Source organism: Schistocerca gregaria, chromosome 5 (assembly GCF_023897955.1).
Source record: "Schistocerca gregaria isolate iqSchGreg1 chromosome 5, iqSchGreg1.2, whole genome shotgun sequence".
Taxonomy (NCBI): domain Eukaryota; kingdom Metazoa; phylum Arthropoda; class Insecta; order Orthoptera; family Acrididae; genus Schistocerca; species Schistocerca gregaria.
Genome location: NC_064924.1, coordinates 531,846,891 through 531,868,477, shown reverse-complemented (window position 1 = coordinate 531,868,477; position 21,587 = coordinate 531,846,891). Strand labels below are relative to the sequence as shown.

At 38.4% G+C, this 21,587-nt stretch overlaps 2 protein-coding genes across 2 annotated transcripts in view; one reads left to right on the top strand and one right to left on the bottom strand.

Annotated features, from left to right (window-relative positions):
• Positions 1-8,138: 8,138 nt before the first annotated feature.
• Positions 8,139-8,724, bottom strand: LOC126273402 (uncharacterized). The gene is made up of 2 exons (XM_049976954.1): positions 8,328-8,724; positions 8,139-8,212 (listed from the first exon to the last, which is right to left on the bottom strand). Exons 1-2 carry the CDS (start codon positions 8,722-8,724, stop codon positions 8,139-8,141), a joined length of 471 nt encoding a protein of 156 aa, XP_049832911.1.
• Positions 8,725-15,326: 6,602 nt separating this feature from the next.
• The window catches only part of LOC126273124 (protein KRI1 homolog), a 93,402-nt gene continuing 87,141 nt past the window's right edge, over positions 15,327-21,587 (top strand). Inside the window, exon 1 of the mRNA XM_049976582.1 lies at positions 15,327-15,873. Coding sequence (XP_049832539.1) covers positions 15,762-15,873 — 112 coding nt within the window. The 5' untranslated portion in view covers positions 15,327-15,761. The remainder of the gene's footprint in view (positions 15,874-21,587) is intronic.

The window sequence follows — 21,587 nt, the reverse complement described above, 5'->3', positions numbered from 1 at the left end:
ATTAAGTAACAGTATCAAAGCAACAAATTGATCTACAATGGACCTTGTTGGAACACCATTCCCTGTTAACTTGGTATATCAATGGAGGGCTGTCACACCTGCTGATATTATAAAAGCTGTATCCACATTTTTAGGTTCTAAAAGAATGGACTGTTATTGGTTATCGAATAACATCCTCAAAAAGAAAAAATTTGGAGTTTTTCCAGATATACTTTAAGTAATCAAAAGATGTCCCAGTTTTTAAAAAAGGGAACAAACATCTTCCCCAAAGCTACATACCAATCTCCATTTGAGTTACTGATACACACGCAAATAAGCAGTTTATTTGAAAAATACAATATCCTATGTAACAATCAGTTTGGTTTTCACAAGGGGAGACACACAACAGCGGCCATCTTGGAAATCATTGAACAAACCTTAACAGCTTTTGAAAACAATAACATGGTATCACTGATATTATGTGACTCAAGCGAAGCTTTTGATTGCATTCTTGTTGACATACTTCTGAGGAAACGACAGTTTTATGGGGTGCACTTTAGCTGTGATAAGTTCTTATTTAAGTAACACAAAACAATTTGTCTTAGTCAGAAATTTAAATTCTTTCATTATGAAAATCAGCACAGAGGTACCACAAGCGTCTATCCTTGGATTCTTCGTCTTCATTGCAGTTATAAATGATTTACCTGATAACATAGCCCACCCTGTCATATGTTATGCTGGCGATACAACGCTACTTACCACACATCTGAACATTTTCAGATCTGAATAGCATAAGAAAAGAAACACTTAACAAGGCCCTGGACTGGTTTGCAGCCAATAAGCTCCTGTGTAATCCAAAAAAAAAACCAAAAACTTTTAATGAGAATATTAAATGAATTAGGCAATAAGTCAGTAAAACTCTTAGGTATTTACATTGACTCAAAAGTCTATTGGGAGGAACAGATCAATCATTTATGTGAAAAAAAATCCTGGGTGGCATACCTTATCTTGAAACTAAGGGAGTTAGTGACCTTGGAGTATCTTAAGGTGACATACTTTGGGCTATTCCAGTCACACATGGAAACAAACAGAGGTGGTTCATCTCCAGCATAATATCTCGATCAATAGCAGGGAAGAAGAAGATAGTTTGGGAACAAGTTTTATGGTAAAAAAGTCTGTCAGTCACGCCATGGTGGAATATGAAACAATAAGCCTCAGATTATGCCGACTGAGGCTGAAGGGAAAATTCTCCAACTTGTCACTGATTAGTGTGCATGTCCCAACAGAAAATGCAGTTGAAGAAGAGAAAGAAGAATTTTGTGAGAAACTGGAGCAAGTATATGATAAGCTGCCAAAGTATGATGTCAAAATTATACTAGGGTACTGTAATGCTAAAGTAGGTAAAGAGAAAGAGAAACAACCAGTGGCAGGTCTTAATAGTAAACACATGGAATCAAATAACAATGGTTGCAAACTGCTTTTAGCAAAGGACTAGTGATTAAAGGCATGTGTTTGCCACACAAAGACAGTCATAAGGGGACTTGGATGTCACCAGATGGGCTGATGAGACTCAAATCCAGTATGTACTGATAGATGAACGGCATGCCACAGATATTTTGGATGTGATTAGTCGCTGAGGAGCAGATATTGGCTCAGAACATATTTTGGTAAGAATCAAAACCTTAGAAAGGATTGCACTTAAAGCCAGAAGGGCTGGGTTGGACAAAAGTAAGGTCTACAATGTGGAGATGCCCAAAGACCAGAAAAAAGGAAGAGTATAGGGACAAAGTGCAAGAGAAGTTGCAAAACATCAACGGGATGGAGAGAAAGGATATCAACGTACTATGGGAGGAAATTAAGATAGCTTTAAAAACAACAGTTCAAGAGGTACTTGGAGGAAGAGGGAAACAGAAAAGAAATGGATGTTTTGATGAGGAGATGCCAAAGGTACTAGATGATAGTAATCAAGCTCGACAAAGAATGTTAGAGATACCTACACGAAATACAGTGGCTATGTTTAAAGAGAAGAGAAGGGGAGCTAAGAATTTAGTGCAGATTAAAAAGATAGTATAGGAAAGGGTTAGGATGGATGAAATACAGAAGAATGTTGAAAATAAGCAGGGGAGGAAATTCTTTTATGAGGTGGCACAACTAATGAGAGGATCTCAGCCAACGATAGACATGCTGAAAGATGAGACAGGCAGTTTGATAGTTGGAAAGGAAAAAATAATTAAAACAGGGGCCCAAATTTTGAAGTGTTACTGTCAAACTGGCACATCGTGAGTGAAGAAAAAAATGGAGGGGCTAGAGAAGAAACTGAAGAAGAACAAGAGGGGGGTGGAGATGATGATGCAGTGGACACAGAACTACTATTGGTAGAAGAGCTAAGAGTAATTATAAAGCAACTTGGGAATAACAAAGCTCCTGGACACATGGACACAACATGGTAATGGCGGAAATGATAAAACACGGAGGTGAAATATTAGTATGAAGGATACATAAAATAATTGTAATGGCCTGGGAAACAGAGAAAATGCCAGAGGACTGGACGTTACCAACCATCTACCCTATACATAAGAAAGGATCGTGCATGCAGTGTAAGAACTACTGAAGAATGTCTCTGCTTAGTGTCATCTACAAAAACTTTTCTACTGCTATAGCAAGGAGAGTAAGTAGAAGAGCAGGAAAGATTATAGGCGAGTACCAAGCAGGTTTTAAAGCTGGGCGGCCTACAGCTGAGCATATCTTTACAGTACGTATGATGCTGGAGAAGACTTAAGAATATAATGTAAGGTTAGAACATCTCTTTATAGACTTTAAACAGGCCTATGACAGAGTTAAAAGATCAGCACTGTGAGAAACAATGCAGACATTCAAATTTCCTAATAAGCTAATAAAATTAATTAAGATGATCCTAGAAAACAGCAAAAGCCATGTTAAAGTTCAGGGATATCTGTTAATATCGTTCCCAATGGAAGAAGGACTAAGTCAGGGAGACCCACTATACCCAGTACTATTCAACCTGGTATTAGAGAGTGCAGTAAGATCAATAACCACAAACCCAGGAGGCAATATTTACAATAGACTTCCCCAAATCCTAGCCTATGCAGATGATGTAGTACTAAGTGCTAGAAGTACACAGGCAGTCACATCACCCTTCAAAGAGTTGCCAAGAGCCTTGGTTTAGAAATTAGTGAGACAAAATCTAAGTATTTGGTAACTGAGAAAGATAGAAGAAACACAGATGATCTACAGTTAGAAGAGTACAACTCTGAGAGAGCAGATAGCTTAATTTATCTTGGTTCAAAAATGACACCAGAAAACAAAATGGAGGCAGATATAAAAAATCGAATTAAGGCTGCCAATAGATCATATAGAGTACTATATATCATACTCAAAAATAAGCACCTAAGTAGGTTACTAAAACTGACACTGTACAAAACGGTGATAAAACCAGTTCTTATGTATGGCAGCAAGGCATGGGTACTGACGGAGGCTTTGGAGAAGAAACTAAATATATGGGAAAGGAAAGTGCTGAGGAAGGTGAGATATGGAGAATTAGGACTAATGATTAATGAAGAACTAAGGACTCTGAACAAAGAACCTGAATTGGTAAACTCAATCAAAATGGGAAGGCTAAGATGGTTAGGACGTGTCCAGTGTGTGGCAGAAGAAAGGCTCCCAAAGGAGATTATGGTGGGATATCCTGGTGGTAGAAGCAGGAGAGGACGACCATGTGTGAGATGACTGGAAGATGTGGAAACCAACTGAGAGAAGTAGAACTGAGGAGTGATGAGGTGGCGCAGGTGTGATGAAAACTGAGGCTATTGGGAAATCTCTGATTGAGGAGGCCAAGGTCTTCAGACAGCCATAGTGTTATGGAGTCAGTCAGTCACATATTTCATGTGGTCTGATTATATGGGGGCAATCCCCTCATGTCAAGAACGTTTTGAAATTGCAAGAAAAGGCTTATGCATAATATGTAAAAGAGGTAATACGGCGCACTGAAGTTCCATTTCTTCTGGACTCAGAATACTCACAATTATAAATTTATACATTTATATGTCTGTACTCTATATTAAAAATTATATTTAAGAATTTGTTGCCAGAGGGGAAATACATGAACACAACACCACAGCTAAGGGTAATTTTGACATACCATGCCACAGATTAGCAACAAAAGGAAATTTCCACAACATAAACACACTCAAAACGTTCAATAAACTGCCAATTCACATTTAGTCTATGGATATATATATATATATATATATATATATATATATATATATATATATATATATATATATATATATATTAAATTAAGTGGTACAGTTCAGTTAAAAGTTTTCTGTAGCTAAACACATTGTGTGCTTTGGTTAAGTCGTGTGGAATTACATAGGGGAATACAATACACAGTTTAGTATGTACAGGGTATACTATACTATATTATACTCTTCTATATTATATTATAGTATAGTATAGCTAATTGCTTTAACTTTTAGAAACTATCCTGGTGTAATTTGCTACCCCGCTACACTTAAAATGTATAGTAGTATTAGTAGTAGTAGTAGTAGTAGTAGTAATAGTAGCTTTACTCACCTGTAGATCTCTTTTTACAAGGATATACATAGGACTTGTCAAAGTATTTCCAAGATAAGATCAATTTAAAATAAGCTAATTTGTACACACATATATTTACAGACTTCTAGTTAGAGACAATCATTAGATTTAATCCTGATATTCAATAATTTTTTGACAAATAACTTATTAAATAATGTAATGCCACACTGTTCACTTATATCTCATTATCAGTCACTGCACACACTATACACACATTGTTTCATAACACTTCACTCACTACACACAACATCATAATGTGCTGAAAGTAACACCATAATGTACTGATATTTTATTGTTCTGTATGTACTGCTACATACTGTATGACGAAGCCAATATCATTGTAAAATGATCTATGGTGATTGAAAAATTCATGTGTTTAACTCTTGTCACAGCTCTAAGCCTGTAACCTGCACCATTACATTCATAACCGCTCATATGATTTCAATTGGCGCTATACTGAAAAGTGTGCAACAACATTGAAATTTTGGTGTCCTATGTGAAAGGTAGTTTACGATGCCACAAGCTGTTGTGCCATATTGGATGCGTGTGTGAACTTTTTGTTATGTTCACCTCGTGTGTTGTGAACCACCAATGTCGATAGACAACTCATTTCATCTTCGATACAGCATGTTGCATCAAAGTTACATCACATTAACAGAAAGTGGTGTGAACTGCAGGTAACCCACAAATCACAGGACTCACTGCCAGGGAGTTAAAAGAAATGTAGACACTGAACTGTAAGAACTAGAGCTGATGGAATGTGTTAAGCCTGAAACCCCTATTACAGATGTACGCAAGTGAGTCAGGGACAGTGACCAATGCTCCTCAACAAATGTGTATTATCAGAATCATTTTCAGGCTGCTTATAATACAAATATGTTTTTTGGAGGGGATCCACCCAGAGAAAACAAAATATTATATTATCTTCCATTTCCCTCAAACGTTTCACTGTCGTTTCAACATCATATGTGAGCACTTATTTTTCCGTATTACGCAGGAAAATGCTCTTTATTACCTGTAAATATATAAATATGAGTTTTTAAGACACTATTTTCAAATCTGAACGACAGACATAGTTTTGTATGTATATCTTGTGATGAAAAATATCATTTTAAAGGCAAGAAGACATTTTATTAACTTTATAATTACACCCTGGATACGAAAAAAACACATTTACTGAAAAAAAAACAGAAGTTACATACAAACCAAGAATAAAGATATTGACAGCAGAGTCATGAGGCAGCACATAAATATAGATTTTTCCCTTTCTTTTAACACTTCCTCCAAAAGAAAAAAATCATGAAATTATTGCTTTGTCTCTTGCATGCCAATTTCTGAATATAGAAAATTAAATCGAACTCGTCAAGGGGTTTTGTCAAAATATCTGCCAACTGGATTGTCCATCAATGTGTTCCAAGAAAATCTCACCATTCAGATTTCTTTCACTATATGTTTAGAACGTCGATGATATTCTGGATTTTTTGCTAACTTCAATGCAGTAGCATAGTCAATGTAAAGAACTGGAGGCTGCCCCGACATTTCCACTAATTCTGATAGCAGACGACATAACCAAACTAACTTTTTCGCTCCTTCACTAGCTGCAATTATTTCCGCCTCTGTAGTGGATGTGGCCACTATTTTCTGCAACTGACTTGTCCAAGACACTGCACCACCTGAGTACTTTACAAGAATTCCATTTATTGAGAACCTTGTCTAGTGATCACCTGCGAAATCTGCATCAGCATAAATCTTTAATTCTTCTTCGGTTTTGCAATACTTTGGCATTCTTCAGACGGTCAACCAGCACCCAGGTATTGTTTTTCTTTAGAGATTGAGATTCTTCACTGATAGCTTGCATCCATTCTTCCTTCTCATTTGACTGCAATATTTCTGAAAAACAGTTTGGATCTTTGTGTTCAAGTGCATCAACTTATGTTGCCATACAAAATTCACCACTTTGCATCCAGGTTGGTTTTCTTCATTGTCTTTTATTCTTCTGTTTCTCGTCATTAGAAGATTCAGCAGCTTCAGCTTTTAGAACTTCTGTTAATTCTTTATTTTCATGAGATTCACTCGGCTCTTGACTTACTCTAGAATCGAGAGTGCCAGTTTTTTCTTGAGTTTGACTTCCTCCAGAAGTGTACAGCCTAGGAGATTTACATTGGGCATCTTTAGATGCATTCGGATCATTAAATTCTTCCTGAGGGACTTCAAATTCAACATGATCACTATGTAAGTCACAAACAATTTCTGGCTGAAATTTCACATCATGACTCAACACCACATTTGTTTTAGATGGAATCCAAACTCTGAACCCATCCTTGTCATTAACATATCCAACAAGTCGCCCAAAAACTGTCTTATCATCAAACTTGGAATGGAATTGTTTGTTAATGTGAACATAGCAGCCTGTGCCAAAAATTCTGGTCGATTAAACCATAGTTCATAAGGGGTTTAATTTTCAACTGAAGATTTTCCAGTACGATTTACTAGGTAGACTGCTGTGTTACATGCCTCTGCCCACAACCATTTAGGTAATTTACTAGGATTTAGCATTGACCGGGCAGCTTCAACAATGGTCCTATTTTCCTGTTCAGCCACACCATTTTGTTCAGGAGTGTAAGGAGGAGGAATCAGTAGCTCTATTCCCCTGTCTGCAAGCAGTTCACTGACATTCTTATTGTTAAATTCTTTGCCACTGTCACATCTAAATTGTTTGACAACATGTCCATTAGTTCGTGCTTCATTTAAAAACTACTTAAGCACAGTACATACTTCACTTTTATGTCTTAAAAAGAAAATTCGACGAAATTTACTAAAATCGTCTTTGAAACATATATAATAATGCTTACCTCCAGAAGATTTCGTGCTCATTGGTTCATTGACATCCACGTGGATTAATTCACCAATACTGGTAGAGCGTATTTTTCGTGTTTTGAATGGCAGCCTATGCATCTTTCCAACCACACAGCCATCTTCCCCATTAATGTTCATTCCTTTTAAAATATTCTTCACATGTTGTTTGTTTTGATGACCAAACCTTTCATGGTACACTTGCAATGTTTCGGATGAAGTCATCAAGTTCACATGATACATTTTTGCATTTCTAACAACACGCATATTCAACATATACAGTCCATTTTTTACATAACCTGCCATAACAATATTGCCACTGACTTGTTTTAGAACACAGACATTATTATAACTAAAATTAGACGGTAGCCTCTGCAGGCAATGGTTCTCACAGAGAACAAATAGCACTTGCATCAGGGACATACAAAACATTGTCCATTCTAGCATTGTACCATATATTGTTTTGTCGAATTTGGATATAAACTGTTCCTTGACCGTACGCACACGTTTTGACATCTTGTTTTCCCAATGAAATTACTTGAGGAGCATCAAATCCACTATGCGAAATAAAATATTGTTAGTTGGGAGTGACATGATTTGTAGCGCCACTGTCGCAATACCATTTATTTGGGTCACTGTGATTACTGGTACACAAACCCAAAGCATATGAAGTAAATGCAGTGTGTTCAACTTTCTCGCTTCTTCTCTTTTCTTTTATTGCTGTCACGAGCGTTCTGTGAATACTCTGCTGCCCAGTGACCTAATTGTTTGCATATATTACACGGAAACTTCTGTTTTAATTGTGACTTCATCTTTACTTGCTGATTACTTGTTTGCCGTTTTCTTGTTTTAGAAACGACGCAGTTCAATAGTACAGAGTTTTTCAATCAATAAATTCAAGCTTTGTTTTTCTGTCGGTATCGTAGCCCAGAGATCCTTAAAATTGTCGTAGTCTTTTCCCAGTGTAGACAAAATTCGACCATTTAAGATTCTTTCACTTAGCGTATTTTCTTCATGTTTTGCTAATTCATTGTTCAGGCCCACAAATAACTTTTGCAGTTTGGCCACATGTGCACTAATGTCTTCCGTTTCATCACGTTTAACACGGAAAAATATTTCAATTGACATATTCAAACGCGGAGTACTGCTACATTTAAATCGGGCGCGTAATTTGTCCCAGATTTCTTTAGCATTCTTGCATGTTAAGACGAGTTCTGCAACAAGTTTACTTAGTGCACTTGCTATAAGACTTGCTGTCTTTGTGTCGTCCATGTGCCATTCCACATACGCTTATTTTTGTGCACTTGTCGCATCTTGCGGCAACTCTACACGTTCACGTGTACCGTTAATAATATATCTAGTCCATATGAACGCAGCACCATAGAAATATGCCCAGTCCTCAGGTCCTTCAAGCTTATCTATGGTGACCTTATAATCGCCGCTAGCAGTCATGTTTCTTTACAGACATAGGCTCATTTCAAATATTGTTTTAATGAAACTATGTTGTTTGCCTTTACACGTGTACTGGGTCCATAACCTGATGAAAATATTATTTTAAAGGCAAGAAAACATTTAATTAACTTTATAATTACACCCTGGATACTAAAAAAACACATTTGCTGAAAAAACACAGAAGTTACACACAAGCCAAGAATAAAAATATTGACAGCAGAGTCATGGAGCACCACATAAATATAAACGTCAAGGAATTTTTCCTTTTCTTTTAACACCTTGTTACCATATGCTGTGGTTTTTCCTATTTTTTTAATATTTCCTATGGCACTTATTTGTTTTCTTAGTCTGTAACCTACAGCCATATACTACCTCATGTCGAAAAGTTATTTACTCTGAAACTTTACGACTGGGAATTTTATGATTAGGCCTATCATTAACTAATAGTATGTGTTTGTATTTAAGTGTGTGTGTGTGTGAGAGCATATGTTTGTTTTGCGATATATTTCACTTACTTTTTCTCGTTTCCTCACCACCTTCACTGTGAAAAAGTGCACCCTGTAACTTTCATTGTCACTGTTTACGACTTACGAAAACAAGATGGTGGATAGTGGAGCAGCTGACTGTGTTCAGGGCGAGAATTTTGAGACTTTGTGAGCTTTATCTGCATTTTACGTAAGGGAGTGAGTGAGTTTGCGTCTGTGTGATTGTGTGTGTGAATGGTAGGATGGTGGGTGGGGGTGTTTATGGGTTGGTATTATTTGATAGTTCTTTGAGCGCAGAGAATAGAGTTCTGTTGCAGAGAGCTGTGTATTCATTTATTATTTGTTTTCCTTCTACTGTAGCTTCCTGTATTCAATAGTTCTCTTCAATTTTTAGATTTTGTGGGAGGTTGTTGTTGCATTTGAGAATTTTCAAGTCAGTATTGATATCTATGGCGCACTGTTTCATATTTATAATGTTGTAGTTTTCATGTATCGTAGGTCGGTCATAATACACTTTGAATATCGTAAATGCATTTATTAGACACTGAAGCAAGCAAGAACAAACTTGGCAATGCACAACTTGCGCGCTAAGATAGTATAGAGATAGTATAGCCACAGAGCCCCCTTCGCCCACCCTCCTCAGTAGTGTGGAGCACGGCGGAGGGAAGCTTCATCACTTGAACTCACAATCGTCGTGCCAGTGCAGAGGTTGCAGACGGCCACTGGAGTGAGAAGTAGGTATCTCGAAAACTGTGTTGCAAGAGCCCCGTGTGGCTAACTGCTACATAGGTGGAGAGACATCAGTCGAAGTTAGGGTGGCGGAGCTGCAGCGACAGCAGGCAGGTCGGAAGCGTTGGAAGGGAGGTCAGAGAGTGGTCACACTGGTTTCAAGTGGTTAACAGACGTTGTCTGTGGTCGTCCATTTAGATGAATTACAAAGGTATTCACACCTCGGCGTAGCAGACGGTGAGGACCTAAATAAGGTGGTTGCAAGGCGGCTCCCACAGAGTCGACACGCAGCATCACAAATTCAAATGACACAAGGTCCCTGTGGATGAACACCAGCGGGGTGGAATGAGGGCGTGGGAGGGGAGTATGCTGGGGTGGGACGTGCACACAAACCCTTTCAACCAGAGCCGAAGGATCTGTAGTATTGGTCAAAGGTGTGTCCTCCATGAACTCTGCTGGAAGGAGTAGGGCTCTCCATAAAGAATCTCAGCGAGCGAGGCGTTCAAGTCTTTTTTATGGGCTGAGTGAATACCCAGCAGGACCCATGGGAGAGTCTTGGACCATAGGCCAGTGTGGCACATAAGCATGGCCTTGAGTTTGTGGTGCCACCATTCTACCAGGCTGTTCACCTGCAGGTGGTAAGCTGTGGTATGAAATTTTTCGTATGCTGTAGAATTTGTAGTCTTGCGAAGAGGATGGACTCAAACTGGCACCCCTGGTCGGTCGTGGGAGACAGGGGACAGCTGAAACGAGGAACCCACGCCGAGACGTGCGATGGTCTCAGCTGTGATGTCAATAAGAGGGATTTCCTGGACCCGGCATGCACGCAGAAGACGCACCTTTGGAATGTCAAAATTGCCCAATGGATGTTGGGCATGTCTGCCGACCTTGCTGCACTGGCACAGGATTTTGATTGGGCAACAGAATAGGAAAATCTGTGACCTTCAGGCACGGTTGCAGGAAGCATGCAAGTAATTGATAAGGTGGAGGGGGGGAGGAGGGTGGTTGGGAACTGGCAGGTGGTAGGGGTAGGAATAAAGAGGACGCGTTCTGACAGTTTTATCATCAACACCAAAAACAGGTATCTACCGCTGCCAGAGTCAAGTGGAGAAGAACCTCAGGTAGAAGTAGGAGCAAGAAATGTACAGGACACTTCAACCAAGGTCAAGAACCCTAGGAATGTACAAAGTGTTAGAAAGAAGAAAGTGCTGCTGCTAGGTAGGAGCCAAGGGCGAAGTGTAGGCCCTCAGTTACAGGAAAGTTTAGGGGTAGCAAACCAGGCCACCAGTGTCTTCAAGCCAAATGCAGGGCTAAGTCATGTTATAGAGGACCAAGAGTCTTTATGTAAGGACTTTACATAAGAGGACCATGTAGCGATAGTGGATGGTGTGGGATGGGGCATATGACATAGGTTGGTAACCTGGACAAATAGCGTTCTTGACTCATGACACCAATGTACACTTTGTTGAGCTGTGAAACGAATCAATGTGGGGTTAGGGGTGGCTGTGAGGACAGCAAACTTTGCTCATGTTTCTCTGGTGCACGTCGGGACTATTAATAGATGGGTTTTCACTAGGCATGGCCTACACCTAAACAGGACTGAGAAGGGAAGATTGGTATAGCTGATTCATGAAAGTATAGGGGGTTGACCTTGGGACACACATGGTCAAATACCTGTTGTCACAGGTAGGAAAAGTAGGTGTTTTTTAGGATATATCCAGACGACAGGTTTACCTGCAAAAGAGTATCTCCAGCTGTTTAAAAAATACTGAAACAATCACTCACAAGACAGATTTTAACACTTCAAATACCACACATACCAGATGTCACAAAGAAATACAAACCATTGGAAATAGTAACATGAGGCATTCACAGACTTAAAAATCCTTCATCAAAACATGTAATCATTCAAAAATACAACTATTAGAAGTTGAGTTGCAATCTTTGAACTGCACAGAAGTTCGTATTGCTGAGCACTGGTGTAGAGACACAGAAATCCAACATGTAGTATTGTCATTGTATAAAATGGCAAACTCTTACTGCAGAACTACTTCAAGGGGTGGAGCATCAGGCATTTATATCAGAAAAGGAACACAGTTCAGATCAAGACATGACCTCACTACAGTAAGTGATGACAAACACTGAAATATCAGCTATTGAATTAACAGGGCTTGATATCACCAAGAAACTAATCCTTTTGTGTGTTTATAGATCTACAGGTGGTAGTGTGGACACATTTTTCAGATAAAGTCTCAAGTACAACGGTCAACATAATTCTGTTGGGAACATTAACATCAACACTAATATAGTAAATGATTCCAGCAGCACCTTCATAAACGTCCTTCAAAGTTGTGGAATCTCCATACTGGTCAATAGTGCAACAAAGGTTACTAAAGTGACTGCATGAGTTGTTGACTATGTGACCACAAATATGGACAGGGAAAAATGTGATGTAGCTGATCTCGGATTATAAGACCATCTCTGTCAAATAACAACAGTAAAATCAGGCATTGAATCATTCCCTAAACTAAAAGCCTACAAACGACATCTATCAGAAATCAAAATAATAGATTTCTCAAAAGAAACTAGAAAAACAAAGCTGGGATGGAGTGTATAAGGAAACCAATGTGAATATGAAATTCTCTAAATTGTCCACATGTTTAAATTGAACTTTGAGAAGGCATTTCCAAAAGTATGCATGTCTGTATCAACATCTCACAGAAACAGGAAGGTAACAGCAGGTATTAAGAAGTCCTCTCAAACACTTAAACACCTCAGTTCCATGAAAAAGATTTGCAATGATCCAGAATTCTTAAATTTCTATCATAGATACAAAAAGATCTATAGGAAGGTGCTGACTGCTATAAATATTAATTTACTGACAAATAATATATAATGCAGAGAATAAAAGCAAAGCAGTCTGAAATGTTATAAAAAAGGAAACGGGGAGAGGCAAACAATCACAGAATAACATACTGCTAAGGGAGCGGCATAAGGTAATAAATGATCCACAACACTTAGCAAACTATGTAAATGAGCATTTTTCAAATATTGCAGAGAAGTTGTAGCAAAAATTTCCCAAAACAAATATAACACCCGTGAAAAATGTTGCACTAAATACAATAATGTTACTTCCATCCTCAGAGAATGAAGTCAATAAAACTGCTCAAAAACTAAAAAATAAATAGTCAGTAGGCTTAGATGAAGTACCAGTGTGTGTAATGAAACATTGCATAGGGATTATACAAGGCCCCTTAACAAATATAATAAATGAATGCTTCACATCAGGGATATTTCCAGAGCAGTTAAAACAGGCAAGAGTTGTACCTTTGCTCAAGAAAGGTAATGCAGAAGACATAAAATTACAAGCACATTTCTCTGCTGTCACTATTCTCAAAAATAATAGAAGCAATTATGAAAGACAGACTAGTGAATTACCTGAATAAATACACTCTTTTAAGCAAATCACAGTTTGATTTCTGCAGTGGCAAAAATATGGAGTCAGCCATAGTAGAATTCACAAAAGTTGTACTTGATGCTCTTGATAAAGATGGGTGTGTCACTGGCATATTTTTGGATCTTTCTAAGGCGTTTGATACAGTCGACCACAAGATTCTATTAAATAAATTAGAAGTATTAGGATTAAGAAGGGTAGCTAATGACTGGTTTCAATACCTAGCAGATAGGGTAAAAAGAGTAGAGATAACACATACTTCAAATAGATCTAAAAATTTAGTTACTTCTCAGAACCAAAATACAATAATATAGGGGTTCCGCAAGGTAGCATATTAGGACCAATACTATTCCTGATATACATGAATGTTTTTCCCACTAGTGTTACTCATGGTGAAAAAATTCTCTTCGCTGATGACAGCAATTTTATAGTCACTGAGAAAATAAGAAAACTTCATGCCGAGAAAGCAAATGCAACTCTCAAGAAAGTTTATGATTGGTCAATAAGCAATAAAGTGACATTGAACATAAAGAAAACTAATGCCATGAATTTCAGTTTGAAGAGGAAAAATGACAATGTTAAATTAAATGTAGATGGCACCTCTATAGACCGATTAACAAATGCAAAACTTCTAGGAATGAGTATTGATTCTCACTTGAAGTGGTGTGAACACACAAAGGTATTTGCAAACAGAATGTCATCAGCATGTTATTCCCTTAGAATCCTGTCATCAGTGTGTAACATGCAGTGTCTTTTAATTACACTCGTTTTGGGGAACAAACGTACAAAATATGAACATAATTTTTCGACTCCAGAAAAGAGCGATAAGATTAATAACCAAAAATACTAGTCGAGCTCATTGTAAAGATCTGTTCAGAACACTGGAGATTTTAACTGCGCCATCTGAATACATTTACCAGTCAGTTTTAAACATCAATCATATCAATGGTAATTACTGCTCAAACAGCTCTGTCCATGACCATGCAACAAGAGATAGACTGAACTTCCATTTACCAAGAAAATATAAATATAAAACTCAAAACAGCATTTTATACCAAGGAATAAAACTGTACAATAATTTACCAAAAGAGATTAAAGAAATTGCCAAAATACACTTATTTAAAAAGGCAGCTAAGAAGTACCAGTTATGCAATACAGTTTATACATTGAAGGATTACTTAGACGAAACAGAGTAAGGGTTTGGTAAAAAAAGTTATACACATAAATAATATTAATGATTATAAAACATCCAACATTCGATTTAACACCTTCACACTATGTTTTTTTCCTTCTTTCTTCCTTTTCTATAAATACTTACCCCCAATCTATGCATAGCACAACACTAACACCTCTTCCTCTTTCTGAGCTCAACATCTCACTCATTATAGAGGGATGCTGACTCAGTTTTTCAGGATAGCAAATGGGAAGTTTTGGTACAGAAAATGGCCCAGAGATCACTGGTGTGTGTGTGTGTGTGTGTGTGTGTGTGTGTGTGTGTGTGTGTGTGTGTGTGTGTGTGTTACGAAAGAATGTATGTATAGTGTGTGTGCAGTGACTGATAGTGAGATATGAGTCAACAGTGTGGAATTACAGTATTTCATAAGTTATTTGTAAAAAAAGTATTGTATACCAGGAGTAAAGCTAATGACTATGTGTAACTTGAATTCTGTAACTATAAGTGTATACGAATTACCTCATTTGAAATTTGTGTAAACTTGTAAATACTTTGACATGTCTTATATCCTTGTAAAAAGAAATCTACGGACGAATAAAGCTATTACTACTACTACTACTACTGCTATTACTAGAAGCAAGACATGACACAAGCATTTGAAGTAATCCCACTGTTTCAAGTTACCCCATTTGGCGGTATGCCCAGAAATGGCTAATAAACGGAAAAACAGAAACATTACAACTGTTTCAGTAGCTATAACAGCATGCATGACAGTGAGAATCCACAGGCCAGTTACTATAATTTTTAATACTAATGGTGCTCTTGTTGTCGATTGTGGGGAAGATTTCTGTGCAAGTTTCTGATGCCTGTGGAGGCCGAGCTAGTATTGCGACAGTTACGTATTGTCTTTGGTTGAAAGTGATTTACCATGTTGTTGTTTATATTTCACGCTTTGTTGTGCGCATGTGAGAAGAGTGTGTTATAACATATGTAGGGCAATGTATACCGTTTCACCATGAAGGAGCTGCTGTGTGGAAGTGATTCAGAGCCAGAAAATATTTTAACCGTGAACAAATCGTATGCTGAGCGATATAACACATGGAGAGAGAAAGAAGAGCTTCAGAAGTGTGAGCTAACTTGAAAATTGTATTTTCTAGACTGCTGTTTCATTAAGTTGCAGTTTACGTGTTTTATTTTACTACAAAAGTAACAGAATGGTACTGTACCTACCTTTCAACTGAGGTATTCTAGGTTGTGACCACATAACTTACTGATGCATATTGGAGATGGTGCTGAACCAATACCGTGTTTAAAACCTGCATAATCATTTGCGCTATTTCAGTTTAAAAATTGTCAAAGGAAATTAGATTTTTTTTTTTACTGAGTGAAAGTGGGGGGGGGGGGGAATCACTGTTATTCTGCCGCTGCGTTGGAGTAACTTAAATCGTCATCTGGCGCAATGTAGTGTTAAAACTTTTTGTGTTGTCAGTTAATATTTCATATTGTTCCAGTTGTGTATTCATTGATTGAAGGGAACAGTGCCAACTCATAGGTTGCTTTGCTGTAAAACCTTTGGGTTTGTGCGTACAGATATTTGATGACCAAACACAACAGACTGAGGTTATTAATTCATTACTGTTTTCTCACACATCATATGTAAACATCATTGAGAGAACATGAATTTAATATCAGGCATGAACACACATACTAAGCTGAATAGACACTGAACAGTACCACCCATCACCTTAAAGGTGGCAGTCATATAATTTTTAACCTTGGATCTGTATTGTAATTATAGTGGTGTTATGTGGCTCACACATGGGAAGAAGCCATGTAAATGACCTATATGTAACCATCTTAGAAGACAGAAAATATTACTCCAACACTGTATTTTTTTAAAAAGTTGTTAAATTGATAAGCTATGGCATCAAACTTATCCTCCTCTGTATTTGCCTTCATATTATGTAGGGTACCATACATGTAGATAATACAGTTATAATACCAAAATACTTGTCCAGGGATTTGCATGTTATGTAATAAAACTTTTCTGAATTTGCCACTGCAGTTTTAGTTTTAATAAGGAAGTGTGTCTTATATAAAAGGTAAATATACAACTTAAGCAACCCTACTCTACATTCTGTTGCCACTCTGTTAAAAGATTCATCTACAGCTCAAGTAAAATTTCACTCTCTGTCAAATGTAGCACCTATTTTTCATTGGCAAATGCGGCTTGATAGCAAAATAATTACCATGTAATATGAAGGTTACTGTGTTGTTGTTGTGTTGTGGTGTTAAGTCCAAAGACTGGTTTGATGAAGCTCTCCAAACTGCTCTAGCCTGTGCAAGCCTCTTCATCTTCAAGTAACTACTGCAGCCTACATCCTTCTGAATATGCTTAGTGTATTCATCTCTTGGTTTCCCCCTACGATTTTTACCCTCCACACTTCCCTCCAATACTAAATTAGTGATCCCCTGAAGCCTCAGAATGTGTCCTACCAACAGATTGCTTTTTCTAGTCAAGTTCTGCCACAAATTCCTCTTCTCTATTTTCAGTACCCCCTCATTAGCTACATGATCCAAACATCTAATTTTCAGTATTCTTCTATAGCACCATGTTTTGAAAGCTTCTATTCTCTTCTGGTCTAAACTATATATCGCCAGTGTTTCACTTTCATACATAGCTGTACTGCTAACAAATACTTTCAGAAACGACTTCCTGACACTTAATTCTATTCTCCGAGTTAGCAATTTTCTCTTCTTCAGAAATGCTTTCTTTGCCATTGCCAGTCTACATTTTATATCCTCTCTGCTTTGACCATCCTCAGTTATTTTGCTTCCTAGATGGAAAAACTCGTCCACCACTTTCAGTGTGTGACTCCCTAATCCAATTCCCTCAGCATCACCTGATTTAATTTGACTACATTCCATAATTCTCGTTTTGCTTTTGTTGATGTTCATCTTACTTCCTCCTTTCAAGAAACTGTCCAGTCTGTTCAATTGCTCTTCTAGGTACGTTGCTGTGTCTGACAAAATTACGATGTCATCGGCACAACTCCAAGTTTTTATTTCTTCTCCATGGGTTTTAATTCCGACTCCATTTTTTTTCTTTTTTCCCATTACTGCTTGCTCAGTATACAGACCTAATAACATCGGGTGACAATCTACATTCCTGTCTCACTCCCTTCTCAATCACTGCTTCTCTTTCATACCCCTCAACTGTTATAACTGTCATCTGGTTTCTGTACAAATTGTAAATAGCCTTTCGCTTCCTGTATTTTACCCCTGCCACCTTCAGAATTTGAAAGATAGCATTCCAGTCAACATTTTCAAAAGTCTACAAATGCCAGAAACATAGGTTTGCTTTCCTTAACCTGTCATCTAAGATAAGTCGTAGGATCAGTATTGCCTCATGTGTTCCTGCACTTCTACAGAATCGAGCCTGATAATCCCCCAGTTCGTCTTCTACCAGTTTCTCCATTCGTATGTAATGAATTCATGTTCGCATTTTGCAATCATGACTTATTAAACTTATAGTTCGGTAATTTTTACACCTGTCAGTACCTTTTTTTTTTTTTGGAATTGGAATTACTATGTTCTTCTTGAAGTCTGGGCGTATTTTACTTATCTCATACATCTGCTCCCCAAATAGAAGAGGTTTGCCATGGTTGGCTCCCAAGGCTGTCAGTAGTTTAAATGGAATGTTGTCTATTATCGGGGCCTTTTTTCGACTTAGGTCTTTCAGTGCTCTGTCAAATTCTTCACACAGTATCATATCTTGCATCTCATCTTCATCTCTGTCCTCTTCCTTTCCATAATATTGCCCTCTAGTACATCACCCCTGAATTGATCTTCTGTATGCTCATTTTATCTTTCTGCTCTCCCTTCTGAGCTCTAGATAATTCTGCAAGTGGTTCTCTTTTCTCCAAAGATCTCTTTAATTTTCCTGTAGGTGGCCTATATCTTGCTGCTAGTGGTATATGCTTCTATGCTTGTACAACCTTACTTTTGCCCTCTAGTCATTCCTGCTTAGTCATTTTCCACAGCCCGTTGGTCTCATCTTTGTGACATTTGTATTCCTTTCCACCGGATTCATTTACTGCATTTGTGTATTTCCTCATTCATCAATTAAATTCAGTATCTCTTATGTTACCCGAGGATTTATACTAGCCCTTGTCTCTTTACCTATTTGATCCTCTGCTGGCTCCACTATTTCACTTCTCAAAGCTACCCATTCTTTTTCTGCTGTATTCCTTTCCCCTGTTCTTGTTAATCATTGCCTAATGCACCCACTGAAACTCTCTACAACCTCTGGTTCTTTCAGTTTATCCAGGTCTCATCTCCTTAAATTCCTACCTTTTTTCAGATTCTTCAGTTTTAATCTATAGTTCATAAACAATAAATTGTGGTCAGAGTCCACATGTTGCACTGGAAATGTCTTACAATTTAAAAATTGGTTACTAAAACTTTGACCTGGTGTCTCCAGCCCTCTTCCATGTATACAACTATCTTTCTAGATTCTTAAACAAAATGTTAACTATGATTAAGTCATGTCTTGCACAATATTCTACCAGGCAGTTTCCTCTTTCATTCCTTATCCGCAGTCCCTGCTGTCCTACAACTTTTCCTTCTCTTGCTGGGGTCGTTGTGGGGATGTTGTGAGGGTGACATGGTATTAGAAGGTGGAAAGTGTAACATGAGGCTGAAATGAAAATAAAAAATATGTGGGGAGAGATAAAGGTAAACTAGAAAGCAATTGGAGATCTGGTGTGAAAAAAGTCGAAACAGTGTTGGTTAAAGCTGAGCTATGTTGATCCTGTGGTGAACTTGGGTTGGTAAACAATGATGTGCACAAAGGTTAGGTGGTTGTGTTGCCGCCAAAACACGTTAAAGGGTGGAGAAATTTGTGAATGTTTCGAAAAATGATTTATTGGTGACATCTTCATGATCTGGACTCACAGTGAAGAACTCCAGAATTTCCTCTCCAACCTCAACTCCTTTGGTTCCACCAGATCCACCTGGTCCTACCCCAAACCCCATGCCACTTTCCTTGACGTTGACCTCCATCTGTCCAATGGCCAGCTTCACACATTTGTCCACATAAAACCCACCAACAAGCAACAGTACTTCCATTATGACAGCTGCCACACATTCCATGTCAAACGGTCCATTCCCTACAGCCTGGGTCTTCATGGTAAACGAATCTTCTCCAGTCCTCAATCCCTGAACCATTACACCAACAACCTGAAAACAGCTTTCGCATCCCGCAACTACCCTCCCGACCTGGTACAGAAGCAAATAACCAGAGCCACTTCCTCATCCCCTCAAACCCAGAACCTTCCACAGAAGTACCCCAGAAGTGCCCCACTTGTGACAGGATACTTTCTGGGACTGGATCATACTCTGAATGTGACTCTCCAGCAGGGATACGACTTCCTCAAATCCTGCTCTGAAATGACATCCATCCTTCATGAAATCCTCCCCACTCCACCAAGAGTGTCTTTCTGCCGTCCACTTAACCTTTGTAACCTCTTGATTCATCCCTATGAAATTCCCAAACCACCTTCCTTACCCTCTGGCTCCTACCCTTGTAACCGCCCCCAGTGTAAAACCTGTCCCATGCACCCTCCCACCACCACCTACTCCAGCCCTGTAACCCGGAAGGTGTACACGATCAAAGGCAGAGCCGCGTGTGAAAGCACCCATGTGATTCACCAACTGACCTGCCTACACTGTGAAGCTTTCTATGTGGGAATGACCAGCAACAAACTGTCCATTCGCATGAAAGGACACAGGCAGACATTGTTTGTTGGTAATGAGGATCACCCTGTGGCCAAACATGCCTTGGTTCACGGCCAGCACATCTTGGCACAGTGTTACATAGTCCGGGTTATCTGGATACTTCCCACTAACAACAACCTATCAGAACTCCGGAGATGGGAACTTGCCCTTCTATATATCCTTTCTTCCCGTTACTGACCAGGCCTCAACCTCCACTAATTTCAAGTTGCCACCGCTCATACCTCACCTGTCATTCAACAACATCTTTGCCTCTGTACTTGCACCTCGACTGACTTCTCTGCCCAAACTCTGTGCCTTTACATATGCCTGCTTGTGTCTGTATATGTGCGTATGGATATGTGTGTGTGCGAGTGTATACCTGTCGTTTTTCCCCCCTAAGGTAAGTCTTTCCACTCCCGGGACTGGAATGACTCTTTACCCTCTCCCTTAAAACCCACATCCTTTCGTCTTTCCCTCTCCTTCCCTCTTTCCTGATGAAGCGACTGTGGGATGCGAAAGCTTGAATTTTGTGTGTGTGTTTGTGTTTGTTTTGTGTGTCTGCCAACATACCAACGCTTTCGTATGGTAAGTTACTGCATCTTTGTTTTTAGATATATTTTTCCCACGTGGAATTACTGGCTGACTAGTTTTGGGCTTTGGCAATTTTTGCAAACCACCTATTACAAAGAACAAAATTAGTTAGGAGTAGATGTGTCGAAATATAGATGATAAATGAGTCACTGATAAAATGATACACATTGTGACGACTTACATATTTGTATTTAGGTTATGTTTGGTGTGAATAATTCTATTTATGTCATCACACTTAAATGTATCTCAGATCTGTGTAGAAGACATCACAATTGTATGTACTGTACCTTACTGTGTTATGTTAGTGTATGTGCATCATATTTATTTTTCTTAATTGTAGTATCTTCATGATGGGCATAGATTCAAGGCACCACATATGCCCGTCTTAAGGACAATTCAAGGTAAAATCTGTACATTACAATTATGTAGGAACAAATGATCTAAGCTTTATATTAAAAAAAAAAAAAATCAA